The sequence below is a fragment of the Cricetulus griseus genome (assembly GCF_003668045.3).
Source record: "Cricetulus griseus strain 17A/GY chromosome 1 unlocalized genomic scaffold, alternate assembly CriGri-PICRH-1.0 chr1_1, whole genome shotgun sequence".
NCBI lineage: Eukaryota > Metazoa > Chordata > Mammalia > Rodentia > Cricetidae > Cricetulus > Cricetulus griseus.
This window is the reverse complement of record NW_023276807.1, coordinates 219,898,949-219,916,160: the sequence shown is the minus strand read 5'-3', so window position 1 is coordinate 219,916,160 and position 17,212 is coordinate 219,898,949. Positions and strand designations below refer to the sequence as shown.

The following is a 17,212-nucleotide window of genomic DNA, read 5'->3' as shown; positions in this document are numbered from 1 at the left end:
CAATCTACAGAGATACTTGAGCCCCTATGAAATTTGTGGTTCATTCACAAAACAGTTTTTAAAGGTTTGTGATGCCTTTGTCTTAGATCAAGGGTCAAAGGTTTTAATGTAAATAACTAGTGCTTAATATTTTAGACTTTGCCAAGAGGCAAAATTGAAGGTATAGTATAGATACTCCATACAAGAGAGAAAGCCAGGAATGGCAGCATACAGCTACAGTCCCAGCACTCAAGGCCCGCATGGATTAATAGACTATGTCTCAGAAAACTAAAATGAGCGGGGGAGAGAGAAATGGCCACAGCTTTTCTCTTAGCATCAAGAGACTGAGATGGGAGGATGGCCTTCAGTTTGAGCACCACCTGGACTAAATAGTTTCAGGCTAGTCTAGCAAGTGAGTCCCAATCAGGCAGTGGTGCACTCATTTAATCCCAGCACTCAAGAGATGGAAGCACGAGGATAGTTCAAAGCCAGCCTGGTCTACAGAGTGAGTTCCAGGACAGCCAAGGGGATATAGAGAAACCCTTTCTCAGGAAAGATGGGAGGGGAAGGATGGAGGGAGGAAGGAAGGAGAAAGAAAAGATTGAGTCCCTGCCTGAAAAAAAAAAATTAAACATGGAATTGTAATAATTGTATATAGTGTGGGGGAGTTAAGCAATATTTGTAAAAATAAAAGGAAGGATGATTTTTATTTATTTGCAAAGGTCCATCGAGAAAGATTATTAGTTTGTGGTTTATGTGAGAGCAGATGGCAGGGTTACTTGAGCTGAGGCTCTTAATCTGTTGACCTTGTTTAGATAATAAGCTACCATGATTCTGTGTCAGTTTTCATCTTGAACAAGAAATAGTGTTCTGGTTTTATAGTCTTTAAGCTCCAGTTTAACCTTTATTTATTGTTTGTTTTGGTGAAAGAATGTTCTTTGTCACTCTTAAGGATGTCTGGTCTATGAAAACGTGCTGACTTTTTAAATAAAGGTTGTAATGGACCGAGAGTATATAATAGCAAGGTTGAATCTTAAGGTTTTTATTAACTATTCTGTGTACTTATTATATGTAATGGGAAATTAATAAATACTTTTAATATGAAGCTGTTAATATTTCAAACCATCCCACATTCCCTTGCGGGGGGGGGGGGGGGGAGGGGCAAGGCTGATACAGGAGGGTTGGAGAGGAAGCAGCTAAGGGTGTCTCTTACAATGCTAATATTTTCAGTTGTGGGAATGGTATTGATTTCTGCCCCTGAAGCATTTCCCAGGTTTTAAGATAAGTGTCAGTCACTTCTACAGTTCCTCCATTAACCTGCAAATCCACAATCTGTTTACAGCTGATTTTCATTGCTGTTGCTTTTTATTTTTCCAGGCCTTCTATGTATGATTTTTTCCCCAAAAATGAGACTACATACACTATATGTGGCAGCCTTGTTCCTAATTTAAATTATACACAGCATGCTATTAATAGTCTTCCCACATGAGACTTGAATCCACAGTGGCATTCACTGAGGTGTCTGTCTGGTGGTGTGACGTTTCAGGACTGGAGTATTTGGTGTTTCTTGGTTTGTTGTAATTTCATATTTTCACTCAAGTTTAGTCTGTTTCCCTTTTATTTTTGTGTCCTTCCTTTCTGTGTTCTCCCCACCTCTCTGCTTCACCTTTCTTTTAGCAAAGATGAGGATTTCTACCTTCAACATACATTGTTGGTCTTGTCTTCTGTTTTTGTTAGGAGGGACAGCAGTGTGATAAAAGAGGAAATCAAAGCCTTTCTTGCCAATCGGAGGATTTCCCAAGCAGTTGTTGCACAGGTAACAGGTAAGAGCCGAAGAGCCCTTTATTCTAGAATCGTGTCTCGTCTCTGCCATCTGTGCAGGTGTTGGAATATCACTTACATTTCCGTGCTGCAGCCCTGTCAGCTTGGGCATGGTGACGGAAGCCTGGGATTTAAACCAGTACCTGCCAGATCAGGGACATGCTCCAGTGCTTTTTTTTAAAACTTGTGTTAGTAAATTTTGTAACATTAGTAATAAGAAAAACAAATCCCTACTTTATACTTGAAAGGGGATGCTGTTTCCTTTTGATCATGATAGCGCCTGTGGCACACGCACGCACATCAGCTGCTGTCGGTTTCTTATTTTTAAAAGCTTTGCCTCCTCTAAATCAAATCTAGGACTTTACCAGTGAAAAGTAACTCATGAGGAAAAAGCAAGTTGTGGGAGTCTTTGTTTTCCTTTTTTGTTTTGGGGATTTGTTGTTGTTGGAGCTTTGGTTTTGTTGTTTGTTTTTTGTTTTTTCTTGAGACAGGGTGGCATGCAGTTAAGGCTGGCTGCAAACTCACTCTGTGACTGATAATGACCTCCTGATCCTCTTGCAGCCACCTAACAAGTGCTGGGATATATGCACCACCATCCCCTGCTGGAAGTTGTGTCTTTAGAGTGACCTTTTCTGTGTATGAAAGCTTTCCTCATGCCCTCCTGAGAAGACGAGAGTCACCGTTGTCTTTTTGTTGTTCTTTATATCCCATCCCATTCTCCACCCAACCCAGACCTCACCCTGACATGTGGTGTCTATGTTTCATTCTCTATCCAGATTACATTTTAAAAATGGAACTCTTGAATCTGGTGTAGATGTGTCGTCACTATTGGTGTGTGCTCTTCCTTAGTTCTAGAGCTCTTAGAAGTTCTTCCGTTGCTGTGTTGTTCCACTTTCTGCACTGACAGTTACAGTAATTACCACCACCACCCCTTTTTGCACACGGCTGCAAATTTATGCCTTGGGTCTTCTCAGGCCCCTACCTCAGTTTTCATACTTTGTGGTTACAGGTTGGCGTCTGAGTTCCTTCCAGCTCTGATGTTCCTTCTGTCGTGGAAATGCTGGTACACATGGAAGCAAATGTTCTTAAGAGGGTATTCCTACTCATTAATTGGATTAAAATGTAACTTCAGAGTTAAAAGTGTGAAATTTCATTCCCAATACCTAATGTCCCAACCCTTTATGATGTGTGTACATACATGCAGGTGTGTTTATCTTACCAGTAATATACTTTTATAAACAATGTCTTTGTTACTGGTAAAAGACTTTTAAACACATCCTTCTGTGTAGAAGTCTTAATGGTAAAGAAAGGCGTGTGAATTTAAGTCTTTAGGTATTTGCTAGTGTGTGTATAAGATAAATTATTAATCTTTATCTTTAAAAAACTAAGTTACAGTGCTTAACACACTATGAGGGCAAGTTGTGTAGGTGTTACTGAAACTTATGATGTGGTAGATTATGCCATGATGGGATGTTGTCATTTTGTACCTTTACTTTAGCCCTTAGGGCTATAAGCAATATATGTTCTGGTTTGCAAGTAGGGGAGAGGGCAGACAAATCTGTAACATGATACAATTGCAAGGTTGGTTTTGTTCAGAACAGAATATTTCTGAGTATTGAATATGTTGAATCTCGATCATCTTAGGCGCATGAGTGAGTGTGTGCATGTAAGACAGAAGACAGCTTTGAGGAAATCAATTTTCTCCTTCTACTATGTGAGTCTTGGGATCAACTCACCTTGTCAGGCTTTGTGACCAACTCCCTTACTCTCTGAACCAGCCCTGTCTTGGACTTGTAAAATAGTAGCTTTGGATGAGTGTCCAACATTGTTGCAAATCATAGAAAGATACTCTTATTAAAGTTCTTCCTTATGCCAAACATGGTGGCATATCTAAAAGCATTGTACCATAGTGAGTTAAACATAGTTTATCAAATATTTCCATTTTGGAAAGGGAAACTGGAAAATGATTTTACACCTTGCTATTCAAAATCTAGTCCAGGAAACAGCATTTTTTGGCATTAGTTGAAAACTTGTTAGACATATAGGAATATACAGTATCACCTCTAAATCTGCTGAAGTAGAATTTACATTTCAGCCAGATCCCCTGAGTAATTTGAGAAGGTTTGAGAAGGACTGTTCTAGGAAACTGGTAAGCTTTCCAAACAGTAATGCCAGTTAGTAGGCGTTGGTTATCATTGCTTCACTCAAAGTATCATCTTCCATTTGGGAAAGGAAAAGCAGGGATACACTTAGACATTTGTTACCTGTTGTACACACGGCCTTCCTTTTACCACTGTAAAGATGGGATATTGTTAAAAAATATCTTCCCCATCTCAGTTTCACCTCAAAGTGGTTTTCCTCTTTGTTTCTGTTCCAAAGGATTGGGTTCAACTTTCTGTGAACCTGCGTTTGACCCTTCATTGTCTAAAACAAGAAATTAAAAACAACAACAAAAACATTTATTTTTCATGAGTTTGTGTTTACGTGTCACAGTATATGTTTTGGGGTGAGGGTTTCTTTTTCTTTCTACCATGTATGTTCCAGGGATTGAATTGGGATCATAAGCCTTAGTAGCAAGCATGTTTATCCACTGAGCTATCCTGTCAGCCCAGGAAATTATTATAATGCAGGCCTCACATCCATTTTTATTGCCATCTTCTGTTATGTATATTCACACAGCTGAATTTAACTGCTTGTAGTTTTGAGAATCCTGCTAGTTTGCATGTTCCCAAATTCTTGGTTTACCAGGATGCCTTTACCTACTCAGCATAGCTCTATCCATCCCTACTAACCACGCCTCACTCTTAGCACTGGCGTTGGCACAGTGACTCTCCTAAGGTTTAATCCTCAGTTGAGTGATGCCGTTTGTTCAGAGGGTCTGTCACTGCCCTGGTACTTAACATTTCACACCCACCTTGCTGCCTGGTAGAGCTAGCTGAGGCTTAGAGGAGCTAGTTGGGTTTAGCTCAGATCACATGTCAAAAGGTTCGCAGAGACACTGTTTTGGGGATAATTGCTTGCTCAACAATCTGTATATTTTGAACGTAGGAAAGTTTCAGGGTTTTTTGTTTGTTTCATTTTGTTTTAATCTACAGAATAGGAAAATGAGGAAATTAATAAGCAAGTTAATTAATTTATTATTCATCTATTGGCTAACTCACTGAGTTGTGTTTCTCATGAAATTATGAATTAATCACGTTTGTGTTCCACCCTCTCCATCCAGGAAGCTCAGAGAAACAGCACTCTTCTTATGTCTGGGAAGAACAATGAGTTAGTTAGTGAAGCCCTCATGATTGACCCACTTAGGGCCGGGTGAGCCTGGGTTGGGAATCCTTCCCATCCCTGGAATATCTAATCTAGCCATACATGATCTTGTGTCATTCTATAGCAGATTCTCTGAAAGTCATTTGAGTTCAACTCTTAATATGTGAAGTCAACCTTAAGATAAAAATCAGAGCTGATGGTACCTAACAACAGAAAATGCTAAATAAAAAAGTGTAGCAAGGTGCAAAATTCCAACACATGTGCTGTTCCAGAAGCAAATGCAGAGGCTGCTTTTTATAGATTTGGAGGGCTTCTATAATAAGATAAACAAGAAGTGCAGGGGTGGGGTCTGTATAAATAATATCCTGCTGATAGGAGAAATGACAGTGTAAACAGGATATAATAACAGTGCCTGCCGAATTCCCAGCATGTTATTTGTAGATTCCGTCACAGTCACAGCTGCTCCCACTATGGGTGGATTTTTACCTCTGGGAGAGGTCGGCCAAGATTCTAGCTTCTCACTAACAATGATAGGGTGGTGAGCATAGCCTTGGCTTTAGTAATAAACACATGCATTTTATATTCACTGTCAGTAAAATGTTCTCTTAGGCTGTTTAAGAATTCTTAAAACAAACAAAAAAAATATTGATGACCTCTGGGGAAAACCGGCCATACACAGAATAACTGAGTAAATATACAAAGGTTGATGGATGCTCATCAGCCAAAGAAATATTCTAATTGGTGTCATGTCTTCTAAGAAAAAGTGAACACATGGGAGCAGAAAAAAGTTAGTGTCTCTGAATTCTCAGAACAGTTGTGTTGAGTTGTTGGGGTACAGTGGGAAATGAACAGACGCCAAGTTCCTTCTTTCTGTCATTTAATCATCTTGTGACCCACGGCCTCACTTTCCTTACTTACATGATGTGGGACTTTGACCAAATAATTGTCCTTTTAGTCCTTGTAACAAAATATAAACTGAGTGTTATACAGACACAGAAATACATTTCTCATGATTCTGCGGACCAGGAAATAAATCCTCAGCTAAGGCAGGTTCCATGCCTGCTTTTCTGGCTCATGCACTACCCTTCTTGCTGTGTCTTCTCATGGTGGTGAAGGTGACTTAGTCAGCCCCCCTCATGTGAGCATCATCACCTTAAAGGTAAAGACATCAGTAAAAGGCTTGGGGTGGGCATAGACATTCACACTGTAGCAACTTTACTTCCCCTCGCTGCCCAGTTATAGTCTGCTTTTAAACTACAAGCACATTTGGCACTTGTGTCTACTTGAATCTAGCAATTTCATTTCCAGCTATTTTCAAACCACTTCCTTTGTTATTGAATGAAAATATTGTATGCGTTGACTGTTCTGCAGTTGCAAAAAAAAAAATTGTATTGCCCTTTTTCTTAATCATAGGACTTTCGACTAATTGTTATAAACCAACTAAGATATCAGTTTACATTTTTAAAACTAAACTTTATTCTCTAAAGCAGTTTTTAGTTCACAACAAGATTGACAGAAAGTTGAGAGACTTCTAAAATATCCCCTGGTCCACCATGCATACCCAGTCTCCTCCACTGTTACCACCCACAGTCAGTGAACCTATGCTGATATGTCATATGTTAGGAACTAGCACCCCTAACTGACAGCAGGTCTCCTCTTGGTATTGTACATGCCATGGGGTTTTGACAAAGGTCAGCAACATATGTCCACAAATAAACTACCACACAGGATGATTTCACAGCCCTCAAAGTTATCTCTGCCCTGCCTGGTTGTTCTTTGCTCTCCCCAGCTACTGCAACCATGGATCTTTGCCAAAGTGTCTTTCATTGGGGTCAAATCTTGATAGCTTCCAACTGGATTCTTTATTTACTAACTGCATTTAAGAGTCCTCTGTGGCACTTCATAGCTCAAGCACTCATTTTCTTTTACTGATGAGTAATGTCTGGTTGTCTGGATACCACACTTTATCAGTTTCCTACTAGTGGATGTATTACTTTGAAGTTTTGTCAATTATGAATAAAGTTGTTATTAAAAAGTAGAATTAATACCTAAATTAGAATAGCAGTGTTGCTAAAGCATAAATCAGACCATGGAATTGTCCTGTTATAATAGTCAGAAATAATACATTTGCTCATTTGACAAGACTTCATCAGGATTTCAGTGACTCTAAGTAGATATCCGATTTGAAAGCTGTCTGGTATCTGTCTACACAAGCAGGCTTCGAGGTGGGAGGTAATGACTATCTTCAAATTGAACGTTTGGAGTTGCAGTTTCTATCCAGAGGCTTTCACACTCTCTCTGAGCAGGCTCTCGGTGTTATAAGTGTTTTGTTTCATGTATTTGGGGCTTTTTCTTGTCTACAGCTCCTGGGACTAATTTTTCTTCTATCTTCCTCTTCAAATTCTAGGCAAACTGTTTGCTTGTAAAGCCAGCACATGAAGCACACTGCTTTTCTTCATAGGAAGAAACCCACCTCTTCTATGTAGTACCCATATTTTCTCACTCTGGTGGTGGTTGAGAAGCTCAAGTACAGAGAGTCCTGAGGAGGCAGTTTTAGACCAGCTCTGTGTAGTCACTGTAATGTATGTGTCCTGGGCTTTCGTAATCTCAAGTGCAGTGCGGAGGGTTGTAAGTTTCCATGTAGAAGTTAGGTTGGTTGCCAGTCTTACAATGACAACCATGTTTCCTATTTGAACTTAAATCAGAAACCATATTAAACTGCTTCACATGCCCATAAGGCTTGCCAGAGACTGCCAAAGATGATACACATATAGGCTTTCCATGTCACTCTCAGCAATTCTCATTTCTGCTTCTTTCATCACCTAAGATTGAAAAACAAACTAACAAGCAAACCTGTACCTAAAATGTAATGTCCCTTTGTGAGATAAATCACTTCTTACCAGAATATAATTTTACTTTTTCTTCCATTCGGTAATAATAAATTGAGGTGGTGGGATGGGAGTACTGATGGCTCCCTGAGCAAAGGTTCATGTTGCCCAAGCCTAATGACTGAGGTCCATCCTTGGAGCTCACTTGGTGGAAGGGGAGAACTGACTCCTGAAAGTTGTCCTCTGACTGCCACATACATGATATGTACCTCACATACAAAGTAAATAAATAAATGTAATTTTTTTTTTCTTTAAAGCTAGGACTGGGGTCTAGAGAGATAGCTCAAGTGGTTAAGAGCACTGGCTCCTCTTCCAGAGGACCAGGTTCAATTCCCAGCACCCACATGGCATCTCACAACTGTCTGTGACTCCAGTTCCAAGGAATCTGACACCCTCACATAGACAAGAATGCAGGCAAAACACCAGTGCATGTTAAAAAATAATAATAAAGCTAGACCTGGTGACACATGCCTGTAATTCCAACACTAAGAAGGTAGAGCCATAGTATCAGGAATTTAGGGTTATCTTTGGTTGAGCTCAAGATCAGCCTGAATTATGTGAGGCCAGGTCATAAACAAACAATAAACACCTAAAAAGGAAAACAGGAGCCAGGCAGTGGTAGCTCGTGCTTTTAATACCAGCACTTAGGAGGCAGAAGCAGGGGGATCTCTGTGAGTTCAAGGCCAGCCTGGTCTCAGAGCGAGTGCCAGGATAGGCTCCAAAGTACACAGAGAAACCTTCTCTGGAAAAACCAAAAGAAAAGAGAGAGAGGGAAAAAAAAAGAAAAGAAAAGCCAGGAAAAAATGTCCAACGGGGGACATTGATGCCCTAGGAAGAAAGTTTGGAGGTATTTCCTGTAAGATGGTAGCTAACCCAAGGCTAAGCTGCACCCGTGTGACTGTCTCTAGGTGTCCTGGGCAGATGTGTGGACAGTGTGCTGCTTTTGAGTATGTTCTCTTTAAAGAGTTTATCCAAGGTACCATTGCCACAGATGTGTCATGTTCTTTATGAGGAACTCTTAGAAACTGACATTTTTGATTCTGTATTTAAAAGGCCAAGAGAGGTCTTGCTATGTTACCCTGGCTAGCCTGGAATTCAGTATGTAGCTCAGTGGGTCCTCTACCCCAAATCCTCCTGCCTCAACCTTCTAAATGTTGTGACTTTATAAGCATGTGCTACCGTGGTCTTTTGGGTCTTTGAGACAGGGTTTCTATGTATAATAGCCCTGGCTGCCCTGGAACTCACTCTATAGACCAGGCCTGCCTCTGCTTCCCAAGTGCTGGGGTTAAAAGATGTGCGTTACCACCACCTGGCTGTAACAGATGTATTCCAATGTCTTTATTTTTTTTGTGTTTTTTGTTTTTTGAGGTAAAGCAGTTTTTTTTTTTTTATTTTAATGTTTTGAGTTTGCATCCTTTTAAAAACTAGAATATGCTGTTTTCTATTTTTTTTTTTACAGTTTTTAACAGAAAGATTGCCTTTTACTCCCAATCCCTTCCATTACTTAGATGACTTTTGAAAGCTGTTATACCAGTTTGCCTTGATTTTTCCAGGAGATAAGCGTTTTTTGAAATATTTGTATATAATAATATTAAGGCTAATATCTTTTAATCTTTGTTGGTCCATGTGTTCTGTCTCTGGTTGTCATTAGGCAAATGGCTGACATGAGTTCAGTTGCTCTGCTTGGTAGCGATATGCACCCTCTAGGCCGAACCTCTTTTTAAGAGTTTTTATTTTTAGCTATAATTGATATGACACTTACAAGTGCTAGATGCTATGCTAACTGCTTTATATAATTGAGAAACAGGTGTGAAGTTCTGCAGTTACAGATGAGAAAGCCAAGGTGAGGAGATGGCTGGCAAACCCATCGTGTAGCTTCTTGTTCACTGTAGTCAGGTTTCTTGAGCATAGGCAGGTCAATGTGGAGAGGATGTGTGGGGTCTAGGGCCAAGGATATAGCTGCAGCTGTACAGGACCTAGGTTCAGAACAAGCTTCATGTAGTTTATCATCTGCTTTCCAGGGAGTAACTTGTCCAGTTACATACCCAGTAAGGAGACAAATCACAATTTTGAATACAGACTCTGCTTAATTCTTACCAGCATTCATTGCTCATTTATCTCTCTCCAGATTGATCTTTGTGGAGCTAGGCTACTCAAGGCTAAATATGTTAATCACAGTTTTAATAGTCCTCAACTATACATCATGAACTTAGAGAAAGAATAAATTAAAAAATAAATTCGTCCCCCTCCCCTGTTTTTGGATGGGTGCTTCACTGATACCAGGGCTGGCTTTGAACACCTATGCAGACTCTAGGTGTGTGCTATCTCTCCTGGCCTAAGTCAATTTTCTAAGTTAGCAAATATATTCATGTGGTGCGGATTTCAGAAGAGGTTGTGGTGTGAAAACTCTGCTCTTCCTGCCATTTTACTATTGTCCTTCCCTGAAGAGATAAATATTAGTTTTTTTAAGAGATATTTTATGCATTTATAAACAAATAAGTGTCTGTGTAAATCTTTTTTTGTGTGTGCCAGGCAGGTGACATGCCATATATAGTATTAGCTGTCTATGCTTTTTAACTTGGGAATTATCCTGTATTAGTATGCAAAGAATATTGTCACACTTATTAACCAAAAATGTAGTTAATGTCATCTTCTAGATGGTATAATTTAACCAGCTATTAACATTTAACAATTTTATGTTTTTTTCCGTTATTCCCTGTACAGTAAATGTTAACTAAATACAAGATAAATTTTCCATTTGAAATGTGTGTGTGTGTGTGTGTGTGTGTGTGTGTGTTTTATGCATGCTAGACAAGTGTTGTTCCACTGAGCTATAATAGCTGCAGTAAATAATTGTCTTACTTTATTCTTTAAAATACAGCTCTTGTATTACTAACATTTTTTTTTAAGTTTAAGTCCCCTGGTTTTTGTTGTTGTTGATTTTTTTTGTTTGTTTGTTTGTTTTTTCGAGACAGGGTTTCTCTGTATTGTTTTGGAGGCTGTCCTGGAACTCACTCTGTAGACCAGGCTGGTCTTGAATGCTGGGATTAAAGGCATGCGGCACCAACGCCCGGCTAAGTCCCCTGGTTTTGATTATGTAATTCATCTCCCAGGAATTTAATCCTACAGAAATGCTTGCTTGTATCTATAAGGATGACTGTATAAGAATGTTTATTATATGTGATATGGTAGCAAAATACTATAAATAACTGAAGTGCACATCAGAAGGATGCTAATAAATAAATTATGACACTTTTGCATTATGTGTAACTGCCAGTCCAGAAAAGAATAAGTAGAGTTAGTGAGTAAGAGAGTTAGCTGGGGGTGTGGGCAGAAATGACTTTTACTTTTTTTAGATGACATGCATACATTTGGTGTTTTATAAAAAGAAACACAGACCCAATTTTTAAAATATATACCCCATTACAAGTTTTAAAAGAATATGTCCTGGCAAGATGCAGTCTGAGTTACAGCTTGTTTCTGCACTGCCTGGTGTCAGAATCACAGTAGGATTTTGTTGATTTTGATAACAGGATTCTAAAGTTCTGTAAGAAAAAAATACATAGAATAAGATATTTTTCAGTGAAAATAGAGGAAGAGTTGGAACAAATTCATTCTACCAGATATTAAGATATACAGGATATCTAGAATAAGCAATAGTGTCATATTGCTAGACAGGTGCATCAGGTGTAAAGGTCAGAGTTCATTAATAGATTTAGGAAATAAACCCCACTTTTATAAGGGAAGTATTTCAAATTTTCTAGAAAATGTTTACCCATTCATTTTTCTCTTCAAAACTAAAAAAATAAAAATATATACAAAACACAAACCAGAAACATTTTCTATGACATTGAGCTATGTCTGTGCTTATACCTATAGTAAATATATTTTATATATAAATTGAATAAAAGATGTCACACTACTTTTAGAATATAGAGATCCTATACATAAACACACACTGTGGGCTTCTGATATACACGGCCATGCCATATGTGATAAGAGGTGATTTTATTCCTTCCTTTGTAATGGAGATGCCCCCTGTGTCTTGACATTTGTCTAGTATAGAACCTTGGGTCAAATGTTAAAAGTGGAAAGACTTACCATCGCTTCATTATTCAAATCTGAGGGGTAGAACTTTCCTCTCTTCTCCATGGAGTGTGATGTCAGCTGTATCCAGATCATTAGGTTGCTGCTATCCCTAGTTTGTTGGATAGTCGATATTGGGTTGGTCTGATGCTTTGTTGTATCTAAGATAGTGGCCAGTTTTCTTCTGTATTGTAGTACAGAATGTTATTTTGGTTGACTTTGATTCGTTGAGTGAACTCTACGAGAGAAATCCCATGTAGTCATGCTATAATTTTTTTATATGTTGTTATATTAAGTTTTGTGGTATTTTGTTGAGGATTTTTGCATATGCATTCTTACGGGATTTCAAATCCTGGTCCTCCTTCCTCTGATTCAATTGGGGCAGCACTGCTCTCATGGATTTAGTTGGGAGTAGTTGGTTGGTTGTTTGTTTTCCCTTAGAATTTTGTTCACTTCATCTTGATTACAGACCTGGTTGACACACCATTGTTCACAGACTTTCCTTAGGACTTTTTTTTTTTTTTTTTTTTAATCTCTGAAGAGATAAGCCCTGCCTCACTCATGCTTTAATAATTGAGACATCTTTTTCTTGGCCAGTGTTCCATCTAAGCACTACCTTGGTCCCTTCATTACAAATGTTTGTGCATGTTGAATATTTTGTTTCTAATCATCTCAAAGTATTTTATAATTTCCTTATGTTTTCTTCCTTGACTCATTGGTTAGGAAAGTACTGTTTAATTTCTGTATGTTGTTGAATTTCCCAAAGTTTTTTTCTTCTGTTTTCTTTGTCTCATTGCACTTAGGATCTTGTGCATATTAGGTGTGCACACCACCACTGATCCTTATTCCAGATTCGTGGTAATTGGAGAACATACTCTTTATTCTTCCTGGAAATAGTGTCACCCCTTCTGGATACTGGAACATGCACGCTTGCCCTGTAGTTTGAGGACTGAAGGACATGTCATTCCCTAAAGGAGAGTAAATGTCACCTTGGTAAACATTTGAGAATGATATGCTATCTTCATGTGTTGGGTGCAATGTTAGGCTTTGTTTCCTGCTCATGTGTTGTTTTCTTTTTGCTCTCTAATTACTTTATTTCTGGAAAGTGGGATATTGGCATTGCCATGTATTAGTCTTCTCTGTTTCTCCTTTCAGTTCTCATCAGTTGTTTTTAGGTTCTGTTTGATGTGTATATGCTTTTAGTTATTTCTTCTTCTTCTTTTTCTTCTTCTTCTTTTTCTTCTTCTTCTTTTTCTTCTTCTTCTTTTTCTTCTTCTTCTTCTTCTTCTTCTTCTTCTTCTTCTTCTTCTTCTTCTTCTTCTTCTTCTTCTTCTTCTCCTTCTCTTTCTCCTTCTCCTTCTCCTTCTCCTTCTCTTTCTTTTTTTTATTTTTTTATTTTGTTTGGTTTTTCAAGACAGGGTTTCTCTGTGTAGCTTTGGAGCCTATCCTGGCACTTACTCTGGAGACTAGACTGGCCTCGAACTCTCAGAGATCTGCCTGCCTCTGCTGGGATTAAAGGTGTGTGCCACCAACGCCTGGCAAAAAATCTGATAATTTTTTTTTTAGTAAAAAAAATTTTACTAAAATCATCTGGCCCTGAACTTTTTTTGCTTGGGAAACTTGTAATGACTGCTTCCATTTCCTTAGGGGTTAAAGGTCTATTAAGTGGTTTATTTGATCTTGATTTAACATTGGTAAGTGTTATCTATTGAGAAAATTAGCCATTTCTTTTAGATTTTCCAGTTTTGTGGAGTTCAAGTTTTTAAAGTATGACCTTATAATTCATTGGATTTCCTTGGTATCTGCTTTTATATCCCCTTTTTTTTCTAATTTTGTTCATTTGGATAATCTCTCTCTTTTAATTAGTTTGGGTAAGGGTTTGTCTATCTTTCTGAGTTTTCTCAAAGAACCAACTCTTTTGTTTCATTGATTCTTTGTATTGTACTCTTTGTTTCTATTTTACTGATTTCAGCTTTGTTTGTTTATTTCCTGCCATCCACTCCTCTTGGGTATGCTTGTTTCTTTTTGTTCTAGAGCTTTTAGATGCACTCTTATATTGGTAGTATGAGATCTCTCCAATTATTGTATGTAGGCTTTTAGTGCCACTTTCATTGTGTCCCATAAGTTTGGGTTTGTTATGTATTCATTTTCATTTATGTATTCATTTTCATTCAATTTTAAAAAGTCTTTAATTTCTTTCTTTATTTCTGTCTTGACTCAGTTTTCATTCATTAGAGAGTTGTTCAGTTTCCATGAGTTGATAGACTTTCTGTTGTTTCTGTTATTGTTGGAATCTAGCTCTAATCCGTGGTTTGGTAGGTACAGCAGGTTATTTTTTTGTATCTGTTTTCTTTGTGACCTAGTGAAAGTTTCATGAGCTGCTGAGAAGAAGGTATATTCTTTTGTGTTTGGTTGCAAAGTTCTGTAGACCAGGCTGGCCTCAAACTCATAGAGGTCCTCCTGGTCTGCCTTCCAAGTGCTGGGAAAAGGTATACACCACTATAAAAACCAGGTATAAACCACCTGGTTTTTCTTGGCTTTCTTTAAGGGATTTATTTATCTCCTCTGATTTTTTGTTCTTCAGTTTCCTTAAAGAATTTATGTATTTCCTCTTAAGGGCCTCTGTCATCTTCATAAAGTTTTACGGTCTTTTTCTTGTGCTTCAAGTGTGTTGGAATATTCAGCGTTTGCTGTAGTAGGAAAGCTGGACTCTGGTGGTGACATATTGGCTTGGCTGTTGTTGACTGTGTTCTTACACTGTCATTTTGGCATCTGGGTTTGGGTGATTATAGGTATAAATGCCGGTTTCTGAGTTTGTCTATTTTGGATGGGTGTTTTGTTCCTTGGTTTCTGTTTCCTCACTTGATCTTCTGACCAGTGTGGCAGGGTCTCCTCCCAAGTTGGGGGTCTGGGACATGGCAACAAGAAGGGGTGGGGAGGTTGGGGGGCACTGAGAGAGTAGGAGAGGTCTGCAGGCAGGTGACTTACCTGGAGTTCAGGTGGCAGGTGTATCTCCTGTTTGGGCAGGCCATACTTGGATATATAGTGTTTTTTAATTGTTCTGCCAGCTTCTGTCTTCTTTTGGAGTGTTTAATTCATTAAGATTTAATATAACTTAATGATAGACATGATTTGTATCTACCTTATTCTCTGTACATCTTGTGCCATTTAGTTCCTTTTTTGTATTGCTTCCTTTTTTTGTTAAGTTGATGTTTTCTAGTGTATAAATTTAAATCCCTTGTTATTTGTTATATAGTTTGAATTATTCATTTTGCAGTTGCACTAAGGATTACTATTGACTTGTTAATCTATAATAATCTAGTCCAAATAAATATCAACTTAATTTCAATACAGTTTTGTTCTTACCTAGCTTCACGTTTTTTTTGTTTTGTGCTATTGTTGTGATACACATAGCATACTAATTAATACATGTGTTCATTAACTTAAATATGTAATTATTGTGTTACACTTTTTTTTTTCAATGAAATTTGAGCACAGTGGACTTAAGGACTAAAAAAAAAGCCCTTTGTCTTTTCTGTTTATGTATGTAGTTTCTTTCTTTGTCTTTGTTAGTTTGCTATCACTTGCTCCATCACAGCAGCAGCAGGAGGGCAAAGCAAAGCAAAGCTGCTCACCTCAGCCAGGAAGGGCTGGGGGCATGTACCCTTCCAGAGTGTACTCTTAGGGACCTGATTCTCCCAAGTAGGCCTTACCTCTCAAAGTCCATCCGATGGAGACATTTTTAGATACATCCTATAGCACCAATATTTTTTTCTGTTGTCAGTGTATCCAATCTCCTGTCTAATGTCCTCTCAATTATAACCTAGTAAATCCTTTGTATATTCCTTTCAGGAAAGCATCATGGCATTACTTCTGTCCCTCAAGCAGTGTCCTAAATCTCTTTCCCATGGCTTCTCTGAGAAGCTCACTTTTATCCCTATTAAGCATGCTTTGGACACAATGTTTCTTTTATTTTCATCTTTTTATCTTCTAAAATATTTTTATTAAAGTTTTGTTTATTTTGTGTGCCTGGGTGGAAGCACATGTGTGCCGTGGCTAATGGGAGATCAGATGGCAATTTGTGCGAACTGGTTCCCTCCTTCCACTGTGTCTGTCGATCCCAAGGATTGAACTTGGGATGCCAGACTTGGATGTACCTTTATGTGCTAAGACATTTCTCCAGCCATTTTTGGGTTTCGGAGATTTATGGTATTTGTAGGTGTGAATTTTTGGGTTAACATACTTGAAGATCACTTGGCACCTCTAAAGTGTTAAGGTTCTTCATCTAATTTTCAATGATTTTAGTCATTATTTTCTCAGTGTCCTTATTTACTTTTGTGTATCCTAAGTCTTGTGTGCATTTGGTATGTGTGGTGGTATCCTATGAGTCTGTGAAGTTTTGCTTCCTGGTGCTCCCCATAGTATGTCATCTCAGTTGACCTTTGCAGTGCACTGACGATTGCCTCTGCTACTTCCTCTTTGCTGTGGAACTCTGACAGTGAACTTTTCATTTATACTTTCGAACTCCAAAATTTCTTTCTGGTTCTTTCATGTAATTATTGTCTCTGTTGATGGTTTTTGTAGGATAAGACGTTTTTTCTCATCCTCTTCTGTAGTTCTTTTGACTGCTCCTTTAGTTCTGTGCATATATTTAAAACAGTTGGTATAAATCTTTGGGAAATAAGTTCACTTTGTTAGTTTCTGTAGGGACACATTTTATGTTGTTGAATTGTGTTTTGTTACATTGTGTTGTTATTTGGTTTTTGATCCATTGAGACAGTGTCTCCCTCTGTAGTTTGCGTTGGCTTTGAACACTTTATAGTCTTTCTGCCTCAGCCTGAGTGCTGAGATTAGGGAAGGAGTCACCTGACAGGGTTTTTATTTGTATGTTTGTTTGTCTTGTCTTATTTTTTTATGACTTAATTATTTCTATTGTGTATGTATGAATGATATGTGTGCCTGGTGCCCATGGAGGCTAGAAGAGGGTGTTGGGCCCCCTGTAACCAGATATACAGGTGATTGTGAGCTGCCTTGTAGGTGCTGAGAACCAAACCTGCATGGCAAGCCTTTGATAATTTGCACAGCTTTGAAAAGGGTGACTTTGAGAATGTTGTCAGTGTCTTTATGGAAAGTGTCTTGCTTTCTTTCCTTTCCCAGATGCTTATCATTGGTAG

At 38.4% G+C, this 17,212-nt stretch overlaps 1 protein-coding gene across 12 annotated transcripts in view; it reads left to right on the top strand.

Annotated features, from left to right (window-relative positions):
* Positions 1–17,212, top strand: part of Hmbox1 (homeobox containing 1) — a 140,452-nt gene that overhangs the window by 65,663 nt on the left and 57,577 nt on the right. For all 12 annotated transcript variants that reach the window (XM_027390331.2, XM_027390329.2, XM_027390334.2 and 9 more), the window contains exon 4: positions 1,717–1,802. In XM_027390331.2, the coding sequence (XP_027246132.1) occupies positions 1,717–1,802 (86 nt within the window). The remainder of the gene's footprint in view (positions 1–1,716; positions 1,803–17,212) is intronic.